Source organism: Aethalodelphis obliquidens, unplaced genomic scaffold (assembly GCF_003676395.1).
Source record: "Aethalodelphis obliquidens isolate GAN/ISIS:26980383/991018 unplaced genomic scaffold, ASM367639v1 scaffold1, whole genome shotgun sequence".
NCBI lineage: Eukaryota > Metazoa > Chordata > Mammalia > Artiodactyla > Delphinidae > Aethalodelphis > Aethalodelphis obliquidens.
The window spans coordinates 69,996,664-70,022,580 of NW_020837945.1; the positions used below are offsets into that span (position 1 = coordinate 69,996,664).

Here is a 25,917-nt window from a genome sequence, read left to right on the forward strand (position 1 = left end):
GTAGGTCCACTGATAATCACTAAAATTCTTGAAGTGTTTCCCTATTACATTGACATGTTACTAGGAGATTATTTCCATATTGTAGTTGGTTGGTTGGGTAAAAGTTAAGGGATTTTGTTTGGAAATTGACAGATATCTTTTTTCCCCTTTTCATAGGTGGTGTCTTTAAAATAGCTTCTTGGGCAGATCTAGTAAACGCTCATGTGGTTCCAGGCTCAGGAGTTGTGAAAGGCCTGGGAGAAGTAGGCCTGCCCCTGCACCGGGCATGCTTACTCATTGCAGAAATGAGCTCTGCTGGCTCCTTGGCCACTGGGAGCTATACTGAAGCAGCGGTAAGTGACAGAGGAGAGAGATTGGGGCAACAGAAGGCCGGGGCTGTGACACTGGATGTTACAGGGGAAGAAAATACCTTAATTTGGGGTCTATGGAATTGCTGTCAAAAACAAAAAAATCACCTGCTGTTTGTGTGACAGTATATTAATACTAGTTGGCTAGAATATCCTGATGGTTAATAGCATTTTATATCTTGTAGTGTACACCAAAGAAATTTGAACTGTACTCTTAAGAGAGAAACATTGAAACACAGATATTGGGTCAAATAAACATATGTCTGTATTTACCTGGTCTTTAAGATAGAGGAGTTTTTTCCCTTTCACCATGAATTGAAATTGAATAGCTTTTTCCCAGATACGCAGTTTCTTGGAATCTCCCGAGTCACACACAGATGCACATTCTCATGACAGCAGCCCACATGAAGCAGCTTACCTTTTCAGTCTTTGATATTGATTGGCATTGTATGGGAGAGCTCTTAACTAGAGTCCAGACACATTGTTTCCTTTAGTAGCTCCCCATTATTAAAAATCCTTATAACACCATACATGTTAGTGCCCAGCTCCAACCCCCTGCATGCCAGAAAAAAATGAGAGATGGATAATCATCTAGTTATAAAGCTCCTCTTTACATTCTCCTCTGGGCAAGGTTCATAGTTGGATAGTCACCTAGAAAGATGGATGGATTATCTTTGCAGATATTTTAAAGACTATTACTTTTTAAAGTAACAGGAATTTTTAATAAAATTTTAATTTTTACATGGGAATTTATGTTTCATATTTCAAAGCCTGTGGAACTGTGAAGAATTCATATGGCCCTAGGGCCAGGGTTTAACAGCACCCCTGAATTGACCATAAATGTCTATGATTTCCCAACTCTCATAGCAGAGGGTCCATGAGTCCAGTGCTAATATTTGGCATTCTGGATCTGGCTCAAGGACAATACATTGATTTTTGGTTGGTGGTAGTACTTAGTGGCAAGAATGGAACAGTCTGGGCCTCAGGGAAGAGCCAAATTAGAAAGTCAGGCAGACCTTCTAGGGAGGCTCTATGAATGTGAGGTAATGGTAGATAAATTGTGGAGACAAGTTATTGGCAAATGTTAAAGAAGAGGGAAAGCTGCAGAGGTAAGATTTCTTTAGCTAGCTCTTAACAACATAGTGGTTTTTTATGTGGTGGCTGTCCTTGAATATCTATGTAGATAGGCAGTAAGTCAGTGTGGTTTTATACCATTATAAATGTATTCTAGAGTACTACTTGTATCCTTTTTGGAAGTAAGTAGGTCCCCAAGCATTATTACAAATAAGTAACGATGCAGCATCTAGATTTTAGATGCACATAATATAAGATTTTTAGTGTTTTCAGTGTTTGGTTATAGGAGAAGGGGACGGAAGGTGTTATTTCAGGGTGGTCTTAATGGAGCAAGTGTGTAGATTCATATCTAAGATTACCTGTTTTAGATGTACTTAGTTTAATATGAAATGAGGAAATGCATCTATGAAATAAAGTTTCTTACGTTCTGTGTGGTTAAGTGCTTTCTTGTAATCTTTTATTACATTCCATTTAGGTGAGAATGGCTGAAGAGCATTCTGAATTTGTGGTTGGTTTTATTTCTGGCTCCCGAGTAAGCATGAAACCAGAATTTCTTCACTTGACTCCAGGAGTTCAGTTAGAAGCAGGAGGTAAGTCTATTCATTGGTAATGGTTTTTCCAAAATGCTTCTTTACCCAAGTCAGCAAGGACAAAATAAAACCTAGATATGCAAAATAGCTTGCAGTCTAATTTTAGGATGAAAATCTAGAAAGCTACTTTTTGTTGAAAAATGCCCAGAAACTGATAATTTTAATTGTTCCCAACTGATGTTCCAAATATGCTGCCAAAAAAGGTGTTCTGTGCTCAAGGAGGAATGCTCTAGGTTAAACAAAATCAGACATTTGTTTAGGACTTTGCAGAGCCTTTGATGTGCTAATGTTTATTGTGGTTCTTCAGTGTGGAGGTACCTGGTTCTGTCATGTCATCCAAACTTACCTGAACATGTTAACACTTTTAGCAGTCTGAGAAATGCAGTTGCAGTGGCTAAAAGAAAAAGAGCAAACTTTCTCAATGATAGTCTCTAGTCAGTGAAGGAGTAATCTAGGTTATTAAATGTCCTTTTGGGGGTTCAAAGTTGTTTTGTTTTTTTACTTTTAAAAAAGTAATATAGTAATTGAAATATAGTTGATTTACAATGTGTTCATTTCTGCTGTGCAGAAAAGTGATTAAGTTATACGTATATATACATTTTTTAAGTATTTTTTTCCATTATGGTTTATCACAGAATACTAAATATAGTTCCCTGTGATATACAGTAGGCCCTTGTTGTTTATCCACTCTATATATAATAGATTGCACCTGCTAACCCCAAACTCCCACTCCATCCCTTTCCCACCCCACCTCCCACTTGGCAACCACAAGTCTGTTCTCTGTGTCAGTGAGTCTGCTTCTGTTTCGTGGATATGTTCATTTGTGTCATATTTTAGATTCCACGTATAAGTGGTATCACAGGGTATTTGTCGTTCTCTTTCTGACTTACTACACGTAGTATGATAATGCCTAGGCCTATCCATGGTGCTGCAGATGGCATTTTGTTCTTTCTTATGGCTGAGTAGTATTCGTGTGTGTGTGTGTGTGTGTGTGTGTGTGTGTGTGTGTGTGTGTGTATGACTTCTTTATCCATTCATCTGTTGATGGCCATTAAGGTTGTTTCCATGTCTTGGCTATTGTGAACAGTGCCTCTATGAACACAGGGGTGCATGTATCTTTTTGAATTATAGCTTTGTCCAGATAGGAGTGGGATTGCTGGATCATATGGCAACTCTATTTTTAGTTTTCTGAGGAACCTCCTTACTGTTCTCCATAATGGCTGCCCCAATGTACATTCCCACCAACAGTGTAGTTAGGTTCCCTTTTGTCCACACCCTCTCCAGCATTGTTATTTATAGACTTCTTAATGATGGCTATTCTGACATGTGTGAGGTGGTACCTCATTGTAGTTTTGATTTGCATTTCTCTAATAATTAGTGATATTGAACGTCTTTTTATGTGCCTGTTGGCCATATGTATGTCTTCTTTGGAGAAAGGTCTATTTAGGTCTCCTGACCATTTTTTTAAAATTAATTAATTTATTTATTTATGGCTGTGTTGGGTCTTCGTTTCTGCGTGAGGGCCTTCTCCAGCCGTGGCAAGTGGGGGCCACTCTTCATCGCGGTGTGCAGGCCTCTCACTATCGCAGCCTCTCATTGCAGAGCACAGGTTCCAGAAGTGCAGGCTCAGTAATTGTGGCTCACTGGCCCAGTTGCTCCGCGGCATGTGGGATCTTCCCAGACCAGGGCTCAAACCTGTGTCCCCTGCATTGGCAGGCAGATTCTCAACCACTGCCCCACCAGGGAAGCCCCCTCCTGCCCATTTTTTGATTGGGTTGGTTTTTTTTATTGTTGTTGAGTTGCATGAGCTGTTTGTATATTTTCTGAAATCAAGCCCTTATCAGTCACATTGTTTGCAAATATTTTCTCCCATTCTGTAGTTTGTCTTTTCGTTTTGTTTATGGTCTCCTTTGCTGTGCAAAAGCTTGTAAGTTTGATTAGGTCCCATTTGTTTATTTTTGCTTTTATTCTATTGCCTTGGGACTGACCTAAGAAAACATTAGTATGGTTTATGTCAGAGAATGTTTTGCCTATGTTCTCTTCTAGGAGTTTTATGGTGTCATGTCATATATTTAAGTCTTTAAGCCATATTGAGTTTATTTTTGTGCATGGTGTGAGGGTATGTTCTAACTTCATTGATTTACATATGGCTGTCCAGCATTCTCAACACCACTTGCTGCAGAGATTGTCTTTTCTCCATTGTATATTCTCGTCTTCTTTGTCAAGATTGACCATAGGTATGTAGGTTTATTTCTGGGCTCTCTATTTCTGTTCCATTGATACATGTCTGTTTTCATGCCAGTTCCACACTGTTTTGATTACTGTAGCTTTGTAGTATTGTCCGAAGTCTGGGAGGTTTATGCCTCCTGCTTTGTTCTTTTTTCTCAGGATTGCTTTGGCAATTCTGGGTCTTTTTTGGTTCCATATAAATTTTAGGATTACTTGTTCTAGTTCTGTGAAAAATGTCATGGGTAATTTGATAGGGATCACATTAAATCTGTAGATTGCTTTGGGTAGTATGTCCATTTTAATGATATTCTTCTAATCCAAGAGCCTGGGATATCTTTCCATTTCTTTAAATCATCTTCAATTTCCTTTATTAATTTTTATAGTTCTCAGCATATAAATCTTTCACCTCCTTGGTCAGCTTTATTCCTAAGGTTTTTTTTTTTTGTATGATTTTAAGAGGTATTGTTTTTTTACATTCCCTTTCTGATATTGTGTTGTTAGTGTAAAGAAATGCAACCCATTTCTGTATGTTAATCTTGTATCCTGCTACCTTGCTGAATTTATCAGTTCTTTAGGGTTTTCTATATATAGTCTCATGTCATCTGCATAGAATGACAGTTTTACGTCTTCCCTTACAATTTGGATACCTTTTGTTTCTTTTTCTTGTCTGAATTCCAATACTATGTTGAATAGAAGTCATGAGAGTAGGCAACCTTGTTCCAGATTTTAGCAGGAAGGATTTCAGCTTTTCACTGTTGAGTATTATATTGGCTGTGGGTTTGTCATAAATAGCTTTTATTATGTTATGTTACCCACCTTGGTAAGAGTTTTTATCATGAATGGATGTTGAATTTTATCAAATGCTTTTTCTGTGTCTATTTAGATGATCATGTGATTTTTGTCTTTTCTTTGTTAGTGTGATGTGTCACATTAATTGATTTGCATTTGTTGAACCATACTTGTGATCCTGGGGTGAATCCAACTTGGTTGTGGTGCATGATCTTTTTTATGTGTTGTTGGATTTGGGTGGCTAATATTTTGCTAATATTTTATTTGGTTTTGCTAGTAGTTTTTTGCATCTGTATTCATCAAAGATATTGGCCTGTAATTTTTTTTTTGGTGGTATATTTGTCTCATTTTGGTATCAGGGTGATGGTGGCTTCATAGAATGTCTTTGAGAGTGTTCCCTCCTTTTCAATCTTTTGGAAGATTTTGAGAAGGATTGGTATAAGTTCTTCTTTATGTGTTTGATAGAATTTGCCTGTGAAGCCACCTGGTCCTGAACTTTTGTTTGTAAGGAGTTTTTTGTTTTTGTTTTTTTTATAGATTCTATTTCACTTCTAGTGATTGGTCTGTTCAGATTATTTATTTCTTCTTGATTCAGTTTTGGTGGGCTGTATGTTTCTAGAAAAACTTGTCCATTTCTTCTAGGTTGGCAAATTTGTTGGCATGTACTTGTTCATAATATTCTCTTACAGTGTTTTGTATTTCTGCAGTATTGTTTATTTCTCCTTTTTTCTTATTTTGTTTATTTAGGTTCTCTCTCTTTTCTTCTTGATGAGCCTGGCCAAAGGTTTGTCAATTTTGTTTACACTGTCAAAGAACAAGCTCTTAGTTTTATTGATTTTATCTAGTTTTTTTAATCTTTATTTTACATTTTTTTGTCTCTGATGTTTATTATTTCCTTCCTTTTGCTGACTTTAGATTGTTTGTTCTTTTTCTAATTCTTTTAGGTGGTAGATTAGGTTGCTTGAGATTTTTCTAGTTTTTTGAGAAAGGCTTGTATCGCTATGAAGTTCCCTCTAACAACTGCTTTTGTGGCATCCCACAGATAATGTACGGTTGTGTTTTCATTGTCATCTGTCTCAAGATATTTTTTAAATTTCCTCTTTGATTTCATCATTGACCCATTGGTTTTTTAGTAGCATGTTGTTTAGACTCCATGTAATCGTTTTCTTTTTCTATGGTTGATTTCTAGTTTCATGCTGTTGTGGTCAGGAAAGATGCCTGAAATAATTTCTATCCTCTTAAATTTGTTGAGGCTTGCTTTGTGCTCTAGTATGTGGTCAATCCTAGAGAATGTTCCATGTGCACTTGAAAAGAATGTGTATTCTGGGTTTTTTGGATGTAAGGTTCTAAGAATATCAATTAAGTCTAACTGTTCTGTTGTATCATTTAGGATCTCTGATGCCTTATTGATTTTCTGTCTAGGAAGATATGTCCATTGATGTGAGTGGGGTGTTAAGGTCTCCTACTATTATGGTATTCCAGTCAGTTTCTCCCTTTATGTATGCTAATATTTGTTTTATGTATTTAGGCACTCCTATATTAGGTACATATATGTTGACGAGAGTAATATCCTCTTCTTGTATTGATCCTTTTATCATTATATAGTGTCCTTCTTTATCTTTTTTTATGGCCTTTGTTTTAAAGTCTGTTTTGTCTGATACAAGTATTGCGACCCCTGCTTATCATTTCCGTTTGCATGAAATCTTTTTCCACCCCCTCACTTTCAATCTGTGTGTCCTTTGCCCTAAAGTGGGTCTCTTATAGGCAGTATATTGTAGGCTTTTGTTTTTTTATCCAGTCTGCCACTCTGTGTCTTTTGAATGGGGCATTTAGTCCATTGATGTTTAAGGTAATTCTTGATAGATGTGTATTTATTGCCATTTTAAATCTTTTTTTCCAGTTAATTCTGTATTTCCTCTTCTTCCCCTTTTCTTTTTGTTTTTCCTTTTGTGGTTTGATTTCCTTTTATTTTATGCTTGTGTTCTCTTCTTTTTGGTTTTTGTGAATCTATTGTGTTTTTGACTTGTGGTTACCCTGCTTTTCAAGTATGTTAACCCCTTCATATAGCTACGTGCTTTAGACTGGTAGTCATATAGGCTCAAATACATTCTAAAAAAAGACGAATCTACATTTTCTTAACTCTCCTCCTCAACATTTTATGATTTTGATGTCCTCTTTTACATCTTCATGTTTATCCTTTTGCTGTTCACTGTGGTCATCATCACTTTCACACACAAAAAATTTATTTTTTTCCTTTTTAATCTATATAGTGGCTTATGTAAGTGATTTTACTTTTTGGTTGTAATTTTCTCTTTGATATAGCTTCTTGTTTTTCTATTTAGAGAAGAAGACCTTTCAATATTTCTTTTATGATAGGGTTAGTATTGCTGTATTTTTAGTTTTTGCTTGTCTAAGAAATTCTCTCTCTCCTTCTATTCTAAATGATTGAGTGAATATATTTTGCCACTCCCTTCTGGCCTGCAACGTTTCTGTAGAGAAATCAGCTGATAGCCTTATGGGGGTTTCCTTGTAATGAATTGTTTTTCTCTTGCTGCCTTTAGAATCCTCTCTTTAACTTTTGCCATTTTAATTATAATATGTCTTGGTGTAGGTCTGTTTGTTTGGGTTCATCTTGTTGGAACCCTCTGTGCTTCCTGTACCTGGATGTGTTTCCTTCTTTAGGTTTGGGAAGTTTTCAGACATAATTTCTTCAAATACATTTTTGATCCCTTTTCCTGCCAGTGAGGAGGCTCCCTGGGGTACGGGAGTCTTTCCTCCTTCACAGCTCCCTCCCGGGGGTACAGGTCCTGTCCAGATTCCTTTCTATTTTTTTTTTTCTTTTGTCCTACCTGGTTATGTGGAGATTCTTTTTGTCCTTTCAGAAGTCTGAGGTCTTCTGCCAGCATTCAGTAGGATTCTGTGAGAACTGTTCCACATATAGATGTATTTTTTGATGTATTTGTGAGAGGAGGTGAGCTTCTCGTTCTTCTTCTCTGCCATCTTGATTGCTCTGCTTTGGTTTTTTTTTTTTTTTTGTGAATTTATTTATTTTTGGCTGTGTTCGGTCTTCGTTTCTGTGCGAGGGCTTTCTCCAGTTGCGGCAAGCGGGGGCTGCTCTTCATCGTGGTGCACGGGCCCACTATCATGGCCTCTCGTTGCGGAGCACAGGCTCCAGACGCACAGGCTCAGTAGTTGTGGCTCACGGGCCCAGTCGCTCTGCGGCATGTGGGATCCTCCCAGACCAGGGCTCGAACCCGTGTCCCCTGCATCAGCAGGCAGACTCTCAACCACTACGCCACCAGGTAAAGCCCTCTGTTTTGGTTTTGAATGGGGAAAAAATGGTGACCTGGAAACATTTTTTCTGAATTGGTTATTGTACAATAAATCTTGCTTAAGATTTCTTAAGCAAGAAAGCATATCACAGGAATGGGAGTTTATTCTATCCCTCTTTCCACCTCTTTCCTTAAGTTTGGAACTGTGAACATCTGGGTCACAGAATGTTTTGTGTATGTTTGGAACTGTGAACATCTGGGTCTCAGCAAAACAACTCTGCTTCATAGAGTATGGAGAATGTGCTGCTGTGGTACGTTTCCATGTCTAGAGTTACCTTTTTACAACTCCATAGTGTATCCTAGTTACACTTGGGCTGGAATATGTTTAATCATTCCCCTGTTGCATTTGGACTTTTTACAAACTAAACATCCTTGTATATATTTTTGCATGTATAGAGTTTTGGAATACTCTCCCACTAGGCTACAAACTCCTTGAGGATGAGAGCTTTTTCTGAAGAATGCATATCCTCTAGCACAGTACCCCTGTGCACCATAAAGGTTCTGTAAATACTTACACAGATGTTGAAGGGATGGATAATATGCTGTATAGGAGCAGATGTAAGAGTTGGTGTTTCTGTGAGTGGAATGATAACACTGAGAACATAATGACTGAGACTATAGATTTGGTAAACCTTGTTTTTCTTAAAACCCTGAAATACTAGAACTGTTGGATACCTGTCAACCTTGAAGAAGCTAGTTATTTTATATAAATAATATAACCACACTTATAAAGAAAGATACTACCTTTTTGGGGTTTTGATTTTTAAACAAAAAACATTATAGAAGGTTAACCAAAGAAAAGTAGATGTTCCCCTGGGGTTAGGGAGGACTGGGGGTCTCTGTTCCATTTCTTAAGTTTCACATTACAGGTTTTATATACTACAGAGTAGGCCTCAGCAGAATGACTTGCCTATCTAAGGCTTTATGATAGTTGCCTTAGTGTTCTACAATTTTTAAACTCTACATTTGTGCTAAACATTATCTGAATCAGGTAGATTTGTATTCCTAGCCCTTCCAGTATCTTTGGACAAGTCACTTCCCTTCCTTAGGTCTCGTTTTCTTGATCTGTAAAATGTGGGTAGTAACACTGTTGACCCTCACAGGGTTGCTGAGAGGCTTAATGAGCTAATGTATGTAAAGCAGCTTAGCACAGTGTCTTGGGACAGAGTAAGCACTCTTTGCTTGGCAACTGTTAATGTTCATTGGAAGCCTCCACAGTCTTTGACTAGATAAGTACAGTTAGAATCTAGGCTTTTAGGGATTTTTAAAGCATCTTGGATTTGAAAGATAATAATAAGCCATTTATAGGAGGCTTCTGGAACAGCAGAATTTAAAAAGAAGGAAAAAGTGGGGTTCTGGTTCAAGATGGCAAGATCCTGAACTGACCTCCTCCCACAGACAAACTGAGTCTATAGCTGTGTGTGGAACAATTTCCTTGGAAAGGCTGGCTGAGCACGGACTACACATCAGGCAAACGAGAAGAAAACCACATTGAAGTGGGTAGGAGAGGCTGGGATGCAACCTCACTGCTAACCCCACCCCTGGTATGAAGACCCAGAATCAGGGTGGAACTCAAAACCCAGAGCTTCTCCCTGAGGAGTGAAGGGTTTGAACTATACATCGGGCATCATAACTTTTAAGACCTGTACCTGAAAGATGAGCCCCCCCCAAAACATCTAGCTTTGAAAATCAATGGGGCTTATGTCCACAAGACCCACAAGACAGTAGTGATCTGAGTGAAATGGCTCTTAAAAGGCTTGCAAGCTCAGCCTCACCTGCCCCAGGGCCCAGCTCAGAGGGAGCCTGTGCTCAGACTTTAATATTAGCAAATGAGCCTTTTTATACTTAACGAGTTGGCCTGAGGGATAGGCATATACTGTAACACACATCTCCAAGAGCTTGCTGGAACACCCTCCAGGGACAGAGACTGGGGGGCACGATCTTCACACGCTCCCTCTGCTTTGGCTGGCAGCAGCATCTCTCTTTTTAACTTCTTCCCACAGGTGCCATCTTTACACTCCCCCTCAGCTTTGCTGCAGCCATTGGGCACATCTTCGCACTTTCCCTTTCCTCATCTCCTGGAAGGGACCTTTTACACGGGGCTGGTGCCCAGGGAACACCCCTTGATTGCTTGGCCCTAAAGGCCAGGGGGAGCTTATGTTGCTGTGTCCAGTGGGACTAACAAGTGAAGAGACAGTTTCTGGCAGGCTACATACCCCAGGGCACTGCACAGACAGCACACTGCAACACACCCCATCTTTCTGTGAAAGAGGCCTGTTTGCTTGTCCAGGAGCTTTGGCCTGAGGCTTCTCTTTTGGCAACCACCTGGGGCCTACAGAGATGTTTTCAGGGAACATAAGCTGATAGACACCATCTTTGCACTCTCCTTCTGCCTCACTACAGCTGTTATCTATCTCCCAGAAAAGAATTTAGATACTCATCTGCGGGCAGCAGAACTTATGCTTGCAGTCCCACAGGACTGTATGTATTTGCATACTTCAAAAGCTGTTGCCAGGGTTGGAGGCAAGATGGTGGAGTAGAAAGACTTGAGCTTACCTCCTCTCACAAAAACACCAAAATCACAACTAACTGCTGAACAACCCTCCTCTCACAAAAACACCAAAACCACAACTAACTGCTGAACAACCCCTGGCAAAAAAAGACTTGAACCTACCAAAAAAGATGTTCTACACCCAAAGATAAAGAAGCCAAAACAAGACAGCAGGAGGGGCACTTTTACCATATAATCAAATCCCTTACCTGCCGGGTGGGTGACCCACGAACTGGAAAACAATTATATCACAGAGGTTCTCCCACAGGAGTGAGAGTTCTGAGCCCCACATCAGGCTCCCCAGCCTGGGGGGTCTAGCATCAGGAGAAGGAGCCCCCAGAGCATTTGGCTTTGAAGGCCAGTGGGGCTTGCGTGCAGCAGCTCCATAGGACTGGGGGAAACAGAGACTCCACTCTTGGAGGGCACACACAGGGTTTCACATGCACTTGGACCCAGAGGAAAGCAGTGACCCCATAGAAGCCTGGGCCAGACCTACCTGCAGATCTTGGAGGGTCTCCTGGGGAGGTGAGGGTTGGCTGTGGCTCCCTGTAGGGCAGGTACACTGGTGGCAGAGGCCCCAGGAGATACTCATCAGCATGAGCTTTCCCTGAGGTCACCATTTTGGTGAGGCCTGGCCTGGGACACCTCAGGCCAGACAACAAACAGGGTGGAGACATAGTTCCACCCAAAGCCCTGACCCCACAGCTGCCTGTAAATATAGCCCTTGAGATGGCCCTGCCCACCAGAGACAAGACCCAGCTCCATCCACCAGAGAGCAGGCACCAGTCCCTCCCATGAGGAAACCTGCACTAGCCCCTGGACCAACCTCACCCACCATGGGGAAGACACCAGAAGCAAAAACTACAATCCTGCAGCATGAGGAATGGAGACCACAAACAGAAAATTAGACAAAATGAGATGATGGCAGAGATGAAGGAACAAGATAAAACCCCAGAAGAACAACTAAGTGAAGCGGAGATTGGCAATCTACCTGAAAAAGAATTCAAAGTAATGATAGTAAAGATGATCCAAGATCTTGGAGAAAGAATGGAGGCACAGACTGATATAAGAAATGTTTAAGAATGGAGGCACAGACTGATATAAGAAATGTTTAAGAAAGAGCTAAGGGACTTCCCTGGTGGTCCAGTGGTTAAGATTCCATGCTTCCACTGCAGGGAGCATGGGTTTGATCCCTGGTTGGGAAACTAAGATCCTCACATGCTGCACAGTGCAGCTAAAAAAACCCCTAGAAGCTTCAGAGAACAAACAGATGAACAATACAATAGCTGAAATGAAGAATACACTGGAAGGAATCAATAGCAGAATAAATAGGGCAGTAGGACAAATAAGTGAGCTGGAAAACAGACTGATGGAAATCATTATTGCAGAACTGAACAAAGAAAGAAAAATGATAGCACTATTTACAATAGCCAAGACATGGAAGCAACCTAAATGTCCATCAACAGAGGAGTGGATAAAGAAGATGTGGTACATATATACAATGGAATATTAGCCATAAAAAGGAATGAAATTGGGTCATTTGTCTCTACAAATGTGAATGGACCTAGAGTGTCATACAGAGTGAAGTAAATCAGAAAGAGAAAAACAAATATCAACACGTATATGTGGAATCTAGAAAAATGGTATCCATGACCTCGTTTACAAAGCAGAAATAGAGACACAGACGCAGAGAACCAATGTATGGATACCAAGGAGGAAAGCAGTGGGGTGTGAGGAATTGGGATCAACACATATACACTATTGATACTATGTATAAAATAGACAACTAAAGGGAATGTACTGTATAGCACAGGGAACTCAACTTAATGCACTGTGGTGTCCTAAATGGGAAGGAAATCCAAAAGGGAGGTGATATATGCATATGTATGGCTGATTCATTTTGCTGTGCAGTAGAAGCTAACAGAACAGTGTAAAGCAACTATACTCCAATAAAAATTAATAAAAAACAAAAAAAGAAAAATGAAATGAGGACAGAGACCTCTGGGACAACATTAAATGCACCAACATTCACATTATAGGGGTCCCAGAAGGAGAAGAGAGAGAGAAAGGGCCTTAGAAAATATTTTAAGAGATAATGGCCAAAAACTTTCCTAACATGGGAAAGGAGACACTCACACAAGTCCAGGAAGCACAGAGTCCCATATAGGATAAACCCAAGGAGGAACACACTGAGACACATATTAATCAAATCAACAAAGATTAAAGACAAAGAGATAATATTAAAAACAACAAATAACATACAAGGGAATCCCCACAAGGTTATCAGCTGATTTTTCAGCAGAAATTCTGCAGGCCAGAAGGGAGTGGCATGATATATTTAAAGTGATAAAAGAGAAAAACCTGCAGCCAAGAATACTCTACCCAGCAAGGCTCTTGTTCAGATTTGACAGAGAAATCAAAAGCTTTACAGACAAGCAAAAGCTAAGAGTGTTCAGCACCATCAAAACAGCTTTACAACAATGCTAAAGGAACTTCTCTAGATGGAAAAGAAAAGGCCACAACTAGAAATAAGAAAAATTACGAATGGGAAAGCTCACCAGTAAAGGTAAACATAAAGGTAGGAAATCATCCACACACAAATTTGATATCAAAATCAGCAATTGTGAGAGGAGGAGAGTACAAGTGCAGGACACTGGAAATGCATTTGAAATTAAGAGACCAACAACTTAAAACAATCTTGCATATGTATAGACGGCTATATAAAAACCTCATGGTAATGGCAAACCAAAAATCTACAATAGTAAACACACAAAACCGAAAAGGAATCCAAACACAACACTAAAGATAGTCATCAAATCACAAGAGAACAAAAGAGGAAGGGAAGAAAAAGACTTATAAAAACAAATCCAGAACAATTAACAAAATGGCAATATGAACATACATATCAGTAATTACCTTAAATGTAAATGGATTAAATGCTCCAACCAAAAGACAGACTGGTTGAATGCATACAAAAACAAGACTTGTATATACGCTGTCTACAAGAGACCCACTTTATTTTTTTATTTTTGTGTGCATGTGTGTGTATTGATAATTTATTCTTTTTTATTGCCAAGTGGTATTCCATGGTATGTATGTACCATCATTTGTTTAGAACATCTTACTTGTTTTCAGTTTTTTGCTATTACATGTAAAGTTGCTATGAATAACTGTGCACAGGTTTTTGTGGGGAATAAATTTTCATTTCTGTGTCATAGATGCCCAGGAGTATACTGAGTTGTATGGCAAATGTATATTTGGTTTTTAAAGAAACAGCTAGGGCTTCCCTGGTGGTGCAGTGGTTGAGAGTCCACCTACTGATGAGGGGACATGGGTTCGTGCCCCAGTCCGGGAAGATCCCACATGCCGCGGAGCAGCTAGGCCCGTGAGCCATGGCCGCTGAGCCTGCACATCCGGACCCTGTGCTCTGCAACAGGAGAGGCCACAACAGTGAGAGGCCTGCGTACCACAAAAAAAAAAAGAAAGAAAGAAAGAAAAAAGCTAAATTCTTTTACAAAGTGGCTGTATCATTTTATATTCCCACCAGCAATGTATGAGTGATTCAGTTTTTCCACAATCTCACCAACACCTGGTATTTTTTTTTTAACATCTTTATTCAACATCTGGTATTGTTGCTATATTTTTCATTTTAGTTGTTCTAGTAGGTAGGTAGTGATATTTCTTCATGGTCTGCATTTTCCTAATGGTTAGTGATGCCAAACATCTTTTCATGTGCTTATTTGCCATTCGTATATTTACTTTGGTGAGTTGTATGCTCAAATGTTTTTTAATTGAGTTTTTTTTTTTTTTTTTACTGGGGTATAGTTGTTTTACAGTGTTGTGTTAGTTTCTACTCTACAGCAAAGTGAAGTAGAGTTCCCTGTGCTATACAGCAGGTTCTCATTAGTTATCTATTTTATACATATTAGTGTATACATTGAAGAGACCCACTTTAAATATAGGGACACATACAGACTGAAAGTGAGGGGATGGAAGAAGGTATTCCATGCAAATAGAAATCAAAAGAAGACTGGAGTAGCAATACTCATATTAGACAAAATAGACTTTAAAGACTGTTATAAGAGACAAAGAAGGACACTACATAATGATCAAGGGATCAATCCAAGAAGATAGAACAATTGTAAATAAATATGCACCCAACATAAAGGCACCTCAATATATAAGGTTTCATCCATAAAAGAAATTGATAGTAACACAGTAATAGTGGGAGACTTTAACACCCCACCTACATCAATGGACAGATCCTCCAGACAGAAAATCAATAAGGAAACACAGGCTTTAAATGACATATTAGACCAGATGGATTTAATTGATATTTATAGAACATTCCATCTGAAAGCAGCAGAATACACATTCTTCTCAAGTTCACAAGGAACATTCTCCAGGATAGATCACATCCTGGACCACAAAGCAAGCCTCAGTAAGTTTAAGAAAAGTGAAATCATATCAAGCATCTTCTCTGACCACAATGTTATGAGATTAGAAATCAACTACAAGGAAAAAAAAACTAAAAAACACAAGACATGTGGAGGTTAAACATTATGTTACTGAACAACCAATGGATCACTGAAGAAATCAAAAGAGGAAATCAAACAATAGCTAGAGACAAATGAAAATGAAAACACAACGATCCAAAACCTATGGGGTGCAGCAAAAGCAGTTCAAAGAGGGAAGTTTACAGCAATACAATCTTACCTCAGGAAACAGAAATCTCAAACAACCTAACTTGATACCTCAAAGCAACTAGAGAAAGAAGAACAAACAAAACCCAAAGTTAGTAGAAGGAAAGAAATCATAAAGATCAGAGCAGAAATAAATGAAATAGAGATGAAGAAAGCAATAGAAAAGATCAATGAAACTAAAAGATGGTTCTTGGAAAAGATAAACAAAATTGATAAACCTTTAGCCAGACTCATCAGGGAATAAAAGGGAGGTCTCAGATCAATAAAATTAGACATGAAAAAGGAGAAGTTACAAAGGACACCACAGAAATACGAAGGATCATAAGAGACTACTACAGGCAACTATATGGCAATAAAATGGACAATCTAGAAGAAATGGACAAATTCTTAGAAAAGTACAAGCACCCAAGAGTGAACTAGGAAGAAATAGAAAATATGAACATACCAATCACAGGTACTGAAATTGAAACTGAGTAAAAAACTTCCACCAAACAAAAGTCCATGATCAGATGGCTTCACAGCAGAATTCTATCAAATTTAGAGAAGAGTTATCACCTGCCCTTCTTCAACTCTTCCAAAACATTACAGAGGAAGGAACACTCCCAAGCTCATTCTATGAGGCCACCATCACCCTGATACCAAAATCAGACAAAGATACCACACAAAAAAGAAAATTATTATAAGCCAATATCGCTGATGAACATAGATGCAAACATCCTCAACAAAATACTAGCAAACCGAATCCAACAATACATTAAAAGGATCGTACACCATGATCAAGTGGGATTTATCCCATTGGATGCAAGGAATTTTCAGTATCCACAAATCAATCAGTGTGATACACCACATCAACAAATTGAAGAATAAAAACCATATCATCTCAATAGATGCAGAAAAAAACTTTTGACAAAATTCAACACCCATTTATGATGAAGACTCTCTGGAACCTGGGCATAGAGGGAATCTACCTCAACATAATAGAGGCCATATATGACAAACCCACAGTGATGAAAAGCTGAAAGCATTTCCTCTAAGATCAGGAACAAGACAAGGGTTTCTGCTCTCACCACTGTTATTCAACATAGTTTTGGAAGTCCTAGCCATGGCAATCAGAGAATGAATCTAGGAGCTGACTGAGACCCTCCCCTTTGGGACACTGATAGGTCTTGGCATACCCTCGAGTACTCAGAGCTATTACAAATGTAATAGGCTGCTTTGACGATCAAAAGATTTGAGAAACAACCAGGAGCTAGGGTAGGGCTGAATGACAGGTTTCATCTCATACATGAGGCTACTCCTTTAAGACCAGCTGAGATAGTTGTTTCATCTAATGCATAGAAACCAACCCAGAGTCAAGCAAAATGAAGAAACAGAGGCATATGTTCCAAACGAAAGAACAAGATAAAAGCCTGAGGAAAAGACCTTAATGAAATGGAGATAAATAATTTACCCAATAAAGAGCTCAAAGTAATGGTCATAAAGATGCTCCCGAACTCAACTTCGACAGAGATGGAAAATATATGTATTAAATAGTCACAGAGCTGAGGAATACAATAACATAACTGAAAAATACACTAGAGGGCTTCAGACTAGATGAAGCAAAGAAAGGAACTTGAAGAGAAGGCAGTGGAACTTACCCAATCAGGACAGCAAAACCAAAAAAGAATGAAAAAAGTGAAGATAGCTTAATGGACTTATTGGACACATCTAGTAGACTGACATTCTCATTATAGGAGCCCCAAAAAGGGAGAGAAAGGAATATAAAACTTGATGAAATAATGGGTGAAAACTTCCCTACCCTAGGGAAGGAAACAGACATCCAGATGCAGAAAGCCCAGAGTGTTCCAAATGAGATGAACCCAAAGAGACCCTCATCAAGACACATTATAATTAAAACACCAAAAGCGAAATACAAGGAGAGAATCTTAAAAGCAGCAAAAGAAAAACAACTTGTTATGTACAAGGGAACCTCCATGAGACTATCAGCAGATTTTTCAGCAGAAACTTTCCAGGCCAGAAAGTAGTGGCATGATAATATACAGTGCTGAAGGGGAAAAAAAAACTTGCAACAAAGAACTCTACCCAGCAGAGTTATTCAGAATTGAAGGAGAGAATTTTCCAGATTAGCAAATCTAAAGGAGTTAATCATCATTAAACCAGCCTTACAAGAAATGTTAAAGGACTTCTTTAAGCTGAAAAGAAACTGTGCTAATTAGTAACAAGAAAACATAGGAAACAATAAACTTCACTGAAAAAGGTAGTGGATCAACCACTTAAAAGGTTAAGAGACAAAAGTAGTAAAAATAATTATAACTATAATAATTAGTTAAAGGACATACAAGATAAAAAGATGTAAAATGTGACATCAAAAATATAAAACCTTGTGGAGGGAGTTAATATGTAGAGCTTTAGAATGCAATCAAACTTAAGTTGTTATCAACTTAGACTGTTATGGATACAAGTTGTCATATGTAAGCCACATGGTAACCACAAAGCACAATCCTGTAGTAGACACACAGAAGATGAAGAGAAAGGAATGTAAGCATACCACTAAAGAAAGTTATCATAGCACAATGGAAGAAAATAGAAGGAGGAAGAGAGACTCAATAGATGCAGGAAAAGCATTTGACAAAATTCAACATCCATTTATGATAAAGACTCTTAACAAAGTGGCTTTAGAGAGAACTTACCTCAGCCTAATCAGGACCACAGCTAACATCATACTGAAAAAGCTGAAAGCTTTTCTTCTGAGATCAGAAACAAAACAACAATGCACACTTTTGCCACTTTAATTCAGGTTAGTAGTTGGAGAGCCTAGCCAGAGCAGTTAGTCAGAAAAAGAAACAAAAAACATCCAAATTGGAAAGGAAGTAGCAAAACTGTCACTATTTGTAGATGACATCATATATAGGAAACCCTGCAGACTCAAAACAACTGTTAGAACTAATACACAAATTCAGTTAAGTTACAGGACACAAAGTCAAAAATCTGTTGCATTTTTATACACCAGCAAACAATCAGAAAGAGAAATTAAGAAAACAATCCCATTTACAATTGCAACAAAAAGAACAAAATACCTACAAATAAATTTAACCAAGGAGCTGAAAAACATGTACACTAAAAACTATAAGACAAAGACATTTATGAACAAAATTGAAGACAAAGATAAATGGAAAGATATTTCATGCTCATATACTGGAAGAATTAATACTGTAAAGATGTCCAAATTACCCAAAGCAATGTACAGATTCAGTGCAATCCCTATTAACATTCCAATGGCACTTTTCACAGAAATAGAACAAAAAATCCTAAAATTTCTTTGGAATCACAAAAGACGCCAAATAGCCAAAGCAATCTGGAGAAAGAACAACAAAGCTGGAGGCATCACACTCCCTGATTTCAAATTATATTACAAAACTATAGTAATCAGAACAGTATGGTATTTGCATAAAAACAGACACATAGATCAATGGAACAGAATAGAGAGCTCCAAAATTAACCCACACATATATGGTCAGTTAATTTTTGACAAAAGAGCCAAGAATATACAATGGGGATAGGACAGTCTCTTCAATAAAATGGTGTTGGGAAAACTGGTTAGCCACATGCAAAAGAATGAAACTGGACCACTATCTTACACCATACACAAAAATTAATCCAAAATGGATTAAAGATGTGGATGTAAGATCTGAAACCATAAAATTACTAGAATAAAACATAGGTGGTAATCTCCTTGACATAGGTCTGGGCAATGATTTTTTAAAATCTGATTCCAAAACAACGAAAGCAAAAATAAACAAGTGGGACTTCATCAAACTAAAAAGCTTCCACACAGCAAAGGAAATCAACAAAATATAAAGGCAACTTACTGAATGAAAGAAGATATTTGCAAATCATGTCTGATAAGGGGTTAGTATACAAATATAAAGAACTCATACAGCTCAATAACAACAACAAAAAATCACATTAAAAAATTGGCAAAGGATCTGAATAGACATTTTTCCAAAGAATATGTGCAAATGGCCAACAAGCACATGAAAAGATGCTCAACATTGCTAATCATCAGGGAAATGCAAAACAAAACCACAATGAGATACCACCTCACAGCTGTTAGAATGGCTATTATCAAAGCTTTTCCTGTATGATCAAACAAAACAAGGATCCCCACTATCAAAAGACAAGAAATAGCGAGTGTTGGCGAGGATGTGGAGAAAAGGGAACCCTTGTGCACTGTTGGTGAGAATGTAAATTGGTGCAGCTCCTATGGAAAATAGTATAAAGTTTCCTCAAAAAATTAAAAACAGAACTGCCATCTGATCCAGCAATTTCACTTCTGGGTATTTATCCAAAGAAAACAACACTAAGTTGAAGATATATCTGCACCCCCATGTTCGTTGCAGCATTATTTACGATAGCCAAGATATGGAAACGACCTAAGTGCCCACTGATGGATGAGTGGATAGAGAAGATGTTGTGTGTATATACAATGGAATATTACTCAGCTATTTAAAAAAAAAAATGAAACCTTATCCTTTGTGACAGTATGGATGGATGCCCTTGAGGGTATTACGCTAAGTGAAATAAGTCAGAGAAAGACAAATGCTATATGAGCGCACATATGTGTAACCTAAAATCAACAGATTGGATGTTCCCAGAGTTGTGGGGTAGGGGTGGATGGAATGGGTGAAGGGAGTCAAAGGGTACAAACTTCCAGTTATAGAGTAAGTCCACGAGGATGTAATGTACAGTATGCCAACTTTGTTAATAAAACTATATAGCATATTTGAAAATTGCTGAAAGAGTAGATCTTAAAAGTTCTCATCACAAGAAAAAAAAGTTTTGTGACTGTAAGGTGACAGATGTTATCTAGACTTATTGTGATGATCAGTTTATAATGTATCCAAATCATGATGTACACCTGAAACTAATGTTACATGTCAGTTACACCTCAATAAAAATTTTTTTAAAAAAGAACAAAAAAGCCAGAATTAAGAATTAGGGTTTGGGGCTTCCCTGGTGGCACAGTGGTTGAGAGTCCACCTACTGATGCAGGGGACATGGGTTCGTGCCCCAGTCCGGGAAGATCGCACATGCCGCGGAGCGGCTGGGCCCGTGAGCCAAGGCTGCTGAGCCTGCGTGTCCAGAGCCTGTGCTCTGCAACGGGATAGGCCACAACAGTGAGAGGCCCGTGTACCGCAAAAAAAAAAAAAAAAACAGAATTAGGTTTTGTATGTAATCTAAGCACTTGGCGGGGCTGAGGGGAAAGGCTGGCTCACACATGTGGTCAGGTTAGATGCCTTGCGAGGACTTTTCCAACAGCATGTCACAGTGCTTCTACGATGTATATTACAATCGTCTTCAATTGTGAGGCAATTTTTATTGTATTTTATTTGCTACTGAACCTTTTTTGGCAACATAGGAAATTTATTCCTTTGTTTTTTGATGCTGTTAAAGTATAAATGCTCTAAAATTAGACATTGAAAAGGAATTGGTTAGTATCTGTCCCCACTGTGGAGGTCTCTGGCCAATCCAAGGAGTCCCTTCACCTGCTTTTATTCACTTGCTCTGTAGAAGGGGTGTGGTGAACAAGAGCATATTTTTATTTAAAGCGGGTTAGATACTTTTCAGGAAAGTCATGACAGGTTTTCTGATTTCCTGTATTAATTAAACAAACTTTTGTGGTTTTGTAGGTGATAATCTCGGCCAGCAGTACAACAGCCCACAAGAAGTGATTGGCAAACGAGGTTCTGATATCATCATTGTGGGCCGGGGCATAACAACATCAGCTAATCGTCTGGACGCAGCCGAGATGTACAGAAAAGCTGCTTGGGAAGCTTATTTGAGTAGACTTGCTGTTTGAGTGTCTTGGATACATTTTTGTGAAGGCCTTGAAGATACATGGTCTCCTGAGATGCCACTGGCTTGAAGTAATAAACAGCCTTTAATACTGCTTGGATTCTTCCACGGGTCCTGGGTGGAATGACTTCTGGAGTTACCACGGCACACAGGAAATATTCAGTGACTATAATCACTGCACTGTCACTATAATCAGTTCATTTTCAAGCTTTTATTGAGTATGATGTTGGTTAGGCAGTCACAGCCCTGTCCTGTTAGAATCCGCCACATTTGAGGAAGTCCCCCAACTCTAGATCAGACTTTTTGATTCTTTGAATTGCCATGAGACAGAAATTTTAGGTCATGAAGAGGCTAAAACCAGTACAGCATTTCTTGTGTCCTTTATTCAGCGTCTAATGTGGTACCCTAATAATATTTAAATATTAGCTGTTCTCCTCCTCTTCTGCTTAAAAGTAATAGTCCAGGTGTCCACGTGGTGCTGGCTGCCAGCACTGCCGTTGCTCACTCACCGGAGGGGGCGCGGTGGGAAACAGGAGATGACTGTAGTTGAGCCCCTGAAGCCAGTGTCAGCCTTTCATTTCAACATGGAGAGGGCTTCTGACTCAGTTCTTCCCCGGGGCAGTTTAAACCTGTGCTGAACCCCAGGCACTGATTCCTTTTGCCTTATTTCTATTAGAAATGGACCCGCTTCTCCTTCATTTATTTAAAAAGACAGCAGCATCAAGAGGTCTAAGGTTTCATTTGGAGGTTTGCTTGAGGATCCTACATGATTGTCCGAAATGCCATTGACAGAGAGGGATGTCAGCCTTCACATTTAGAAACGAGAAAGGAGCCCAGCAACAGAGCTGAAGCTTTTGGGGTCTCCACTGTGGTGGGGCTGGACACTTCACACGTGTGGCAGTTAGGCAGCCTCTCACTCTGGTCCCCAGTGCACTTTCTCCTAGAAATTCTTCTCAGTTTCTGGACGATCCCTGGGCTCCGATACTGATACAGATTTTCTCCATTTTTAATATTTCTTTGGTCTGTTCAGGAAGCATCTTAGAGGGAGGGGAGTGCAGGGTGTGGGCTCAGGTGATCCTTTTGAAATGGCCCGGCTGCACATTCAAGGCCCTGGGGTTCTAGAGCAGGGCCAGGTGGCAGTTGCATTTGAAGGCTCTCAGTTCTGATTCCACCAGCACACTCCTGATCTGCCGTTCTCATCTCGATCATGCCTACAAGCAGTGGCAGGTGTCAGAGGAGACTTGCCGTTTCCTCAGGATGACAGCTGTTCCCATCTCTGACTGCCCCACTCTTCAGCTTTCGTGAGTCAGATAGAAGCCTGTTAGGTCAAGTCAGGTGCTTATCTTGGAGTCTACACTTAACAGCTTCTGCTCTGAAGTCCAGTTGAGCTTCGGGTCCCAGTGCTGCAGCTCCAGAGAAGTTCCCCCTGGGAAAGGCAAATTATCACGGAATAAGGCTGGAAGGAAATGGAAGAAGTGTGGCCTCGGGGCTACTCTGGAGGAGCTGAAAGTTAGGAAGAGGTGGAAAATTTTCTAATAAGAACTTACGGGAATTTCTTGGATATGTTAAAAGTCTTGGTGACCTCAAGGCCGAGAGACCTTTGCAGTAATGTGCTGAGGTCTCAAATGCCCACTTAATGGACTCACACTTCAGCATGCGTCAGAATCACCTGGAGTCTCATTAAATCAGACGTTGGCCCAGCTCCAGCGTCGACTCTGGGTAGTTCTAGGATAGGACATGAAAGTTTGCATCTCTGACGAGTTCTCAGGCAATGCTAATGCTGCTGGTACAGGGACCACACTTAGAGCATCACTACCCTGGTTAGTCACATTTTTCTTCTGCAATGAAATGGTCTTGGAGTCTCTTTCTCCTGCTGAGAACAGGAGAAAAGTCCTGCCATAAGCAGTTGTTTTACTGAAGCTCACTCAGGGCCCCTTCTGGGTGACTTGAAGGGAAATCAGAGGAGCATCAAAGAATCACCTGGGCCCCACCATCGGAGATTCTGTTTCAGCAGATTTGAGGCGAGGCCTGGAAATCTGCGTTTCAACAGGTACTTCAGCTTATTTTGATGTTTCTTGAGACTAAGCCCAGTGCAGACAGTCTGCAGTCATAAAACTTTGGAGCACAAATTGATTGAGACAAGACAAAGAAGAACTTGGCTGTCTAGGACCTATGACGGGACTATTCAGCATAGAAGCATTTTAGAGGCATTTAATAGTTTAGCCCTTTCTCAGTCAAGAAATATTTACAGAGCATGAGCTCTGAGCTTACAACACCGGCCCTAGTGAAGAAAATGGGAACAGTCTTCGCAGGGTGCCCAGAACAACATCTGTAAGACTAATGGGACTGGAGAATATCAATGCTGGCCTCTTCCAGTACTCTGGGTGTTTAGTAGAGCATAAGACAGTCAATTTGTAGTGCCGCAGGAACCTAAGAAACCTGGTCCGCTCTCCTTACTTTAAAGCGACAGACGTATAGACCCTGAAAAGTGAAGGGATCAGCTCATGACCAGCTTGTGAGCAACACAGGCCTGGGGCCTCCGACCCAACTCATCCTCACTCACAGTGAAGCGGACTGTCTACGGTCTCTGGAAGAGGGCACGGAGGGTGAGGGCGGCCGCCTGAGGACACGCAACACTCAGCCAGCTCTCCTAGCACAGTGCTGCTGGGCCCACGTAGGCAAGGCCCAGAAGCACCGCCACAGGCTTTGCCAGGAGCTCCAAAGAAGAGAGCAGATACGGGGTATCATCTCCTTTGAGGTGGGTGGACACAAGGAGCAAGAGTGGGGAGGCTCAGGACTAGGGCACGTGCACACTCTGTGTGTGTGTGTGCGCGTGCGCGTGAGTACACATCAGAGGGCCAACTGGATGTTTCTGCCGCGAGAGGAGCTGAGGTTTCTGACAGCCCATCTTGGTCAGTGCAGTGCTGGCCCATAGATGCAGTCTGTGGCCTCCTACCAACCATGGGTTTGCTGCTACGTGCCAGGGGTGGGCAAAAGAAAGAAAATACCTGAGGAAATCCAGCAACCAGGAGGGGAAAGCAAAGAAAACCACCTGTAACAGGTGTTAGCTCCAAGAGAGCAGGGATTTCACCTTGTGTTCAGTGCAGTATCTCTGCACCTGGAACGGGCCCAGCAAATGTTTCTGAATGAATGCAAGCATAGGTGCCTTCTATGGTGAAGGGGAACTGCCACAGGAAGCAGACCCGCTTCAGAATAACAAAAACAAGATGACAATTTGTGTGTGTTGGGGGGAGGGGGGACTAAAATGAAAATTTTCATTTTGAATGTGAAAATGTGATGGAAATATTTCAAGATGGTGTGATTATATTGAGAACTACATCTGTGGGCAGGAAGATCAAGTGGAAGAAATACCAAAATTCAAAACAAAGGGACAAAGAAATGGAAATAACGAGGGAGCAGATGAGAGGCTTACAGAACAGATTCCTGAATATAAAGAGGAAAAGACGATGGGAGGACAGGAAATATTTACAGAAATAACTGAGGAAGTTTTCCCCAGTTTGAAAAAATACTTGAGTCTGCAGAAGCAAAGGGCCCAGTGAGTTCTAGGCAGGTGTTGTGGACAAAGGCATACACCTGGGCACATGCTGTCAAAATCACTGAACTTCAAAGATGGGAAATTTTACAAACATCTAGAGGAATAAAATACTTGGAAAGTGAAAGGAATCCAACTAGTAGCAGACTGTCACCTCTAACACTGGAAGCTTGGAGACAGGTAGTGGCATCCACAGGCCCTGAGAAAGGCCTGTCACAGCCAGGAATCCTGAGCCCAGCTATGTGATCCCCTGTCGGGCTGTAGCAGCCTGGTTGTGAGTGTTCATGGTGCGCCTCAGTGCTCTGACTCATATCGGCACCAGTGAGTGAGAGGCACTGAGCATGTGCCTCTGAAAAGGCTCCTTGAGGGAGGCCGGGAGTGCAGGCAGAGCGGGGCTATCTGGCCAATAAAAATGGGACCTGTCAGTCGCTGAAGCAGTGACTCTATCCCAGAATCTTAGGAAACTGATTTTGGAAGCTCCTTAGAGATCATCTAATCTGATCACCCCATTTCACAGATGAAATTGAGTCCCATTGGGAAATGATTCACGCAAGGTTACAGAAGAGCCAATGACAGGCAGAGTAAGGACTGGAATCCCTGTCGTTACCCTCCAATTTGGTATTTTTGTTATTACACTTTTTATCCCGTTTCTGTAAGGTAGATACATTCAACTTTGTCCCCCTTTCTATCAACACGCAAATACATACTGTACATATAATATTCTTTCACCATTTAATCAAATATTTATTGAACACAGGGCGTGAACCTGACATACATCGTCCCAGTCATTACAGAACTTAGTTTCCAAACTAAACTTTCACAAGGACTTCCGTACCATCCTAAGCGACAGCAGCCAGTCTTTCCTTCCCCATCAGTCACAACTTCATTGCTAC

General features: G+C 40.1%; 1 protein-coding gene across 1 annotated transcript in view; it reads left to right on the forward strand.

Annotated features, from left to right (window-relative positions):
• The window catches only part of UMPS (uridine monophosphate synthetase), a 47,236-nt gene extending 25,402 nt beyond the window's left edge, over nt 1-21,834 (forward strand). The window contains exons 4-6 of the mRNA XM_027106884.1: nt 157-332; nt 1,897-2,011; nt 21,306-21,834. Coding sequence (XP_026962685.1) covers nt 157-332; nt 1,897-2,011; nt 21,306-21,475 — 461 coding nt within the window. The 3' untranslated portion in view covers nt 21,476-21,834. The remainder of the gene's footprint in view (nt 1-156; nt 333-1,896; nt 2,012-21,305) is intronic.
• Nucleotides 21,835-25,917: the final 4,083 nt, after the last annotated feature.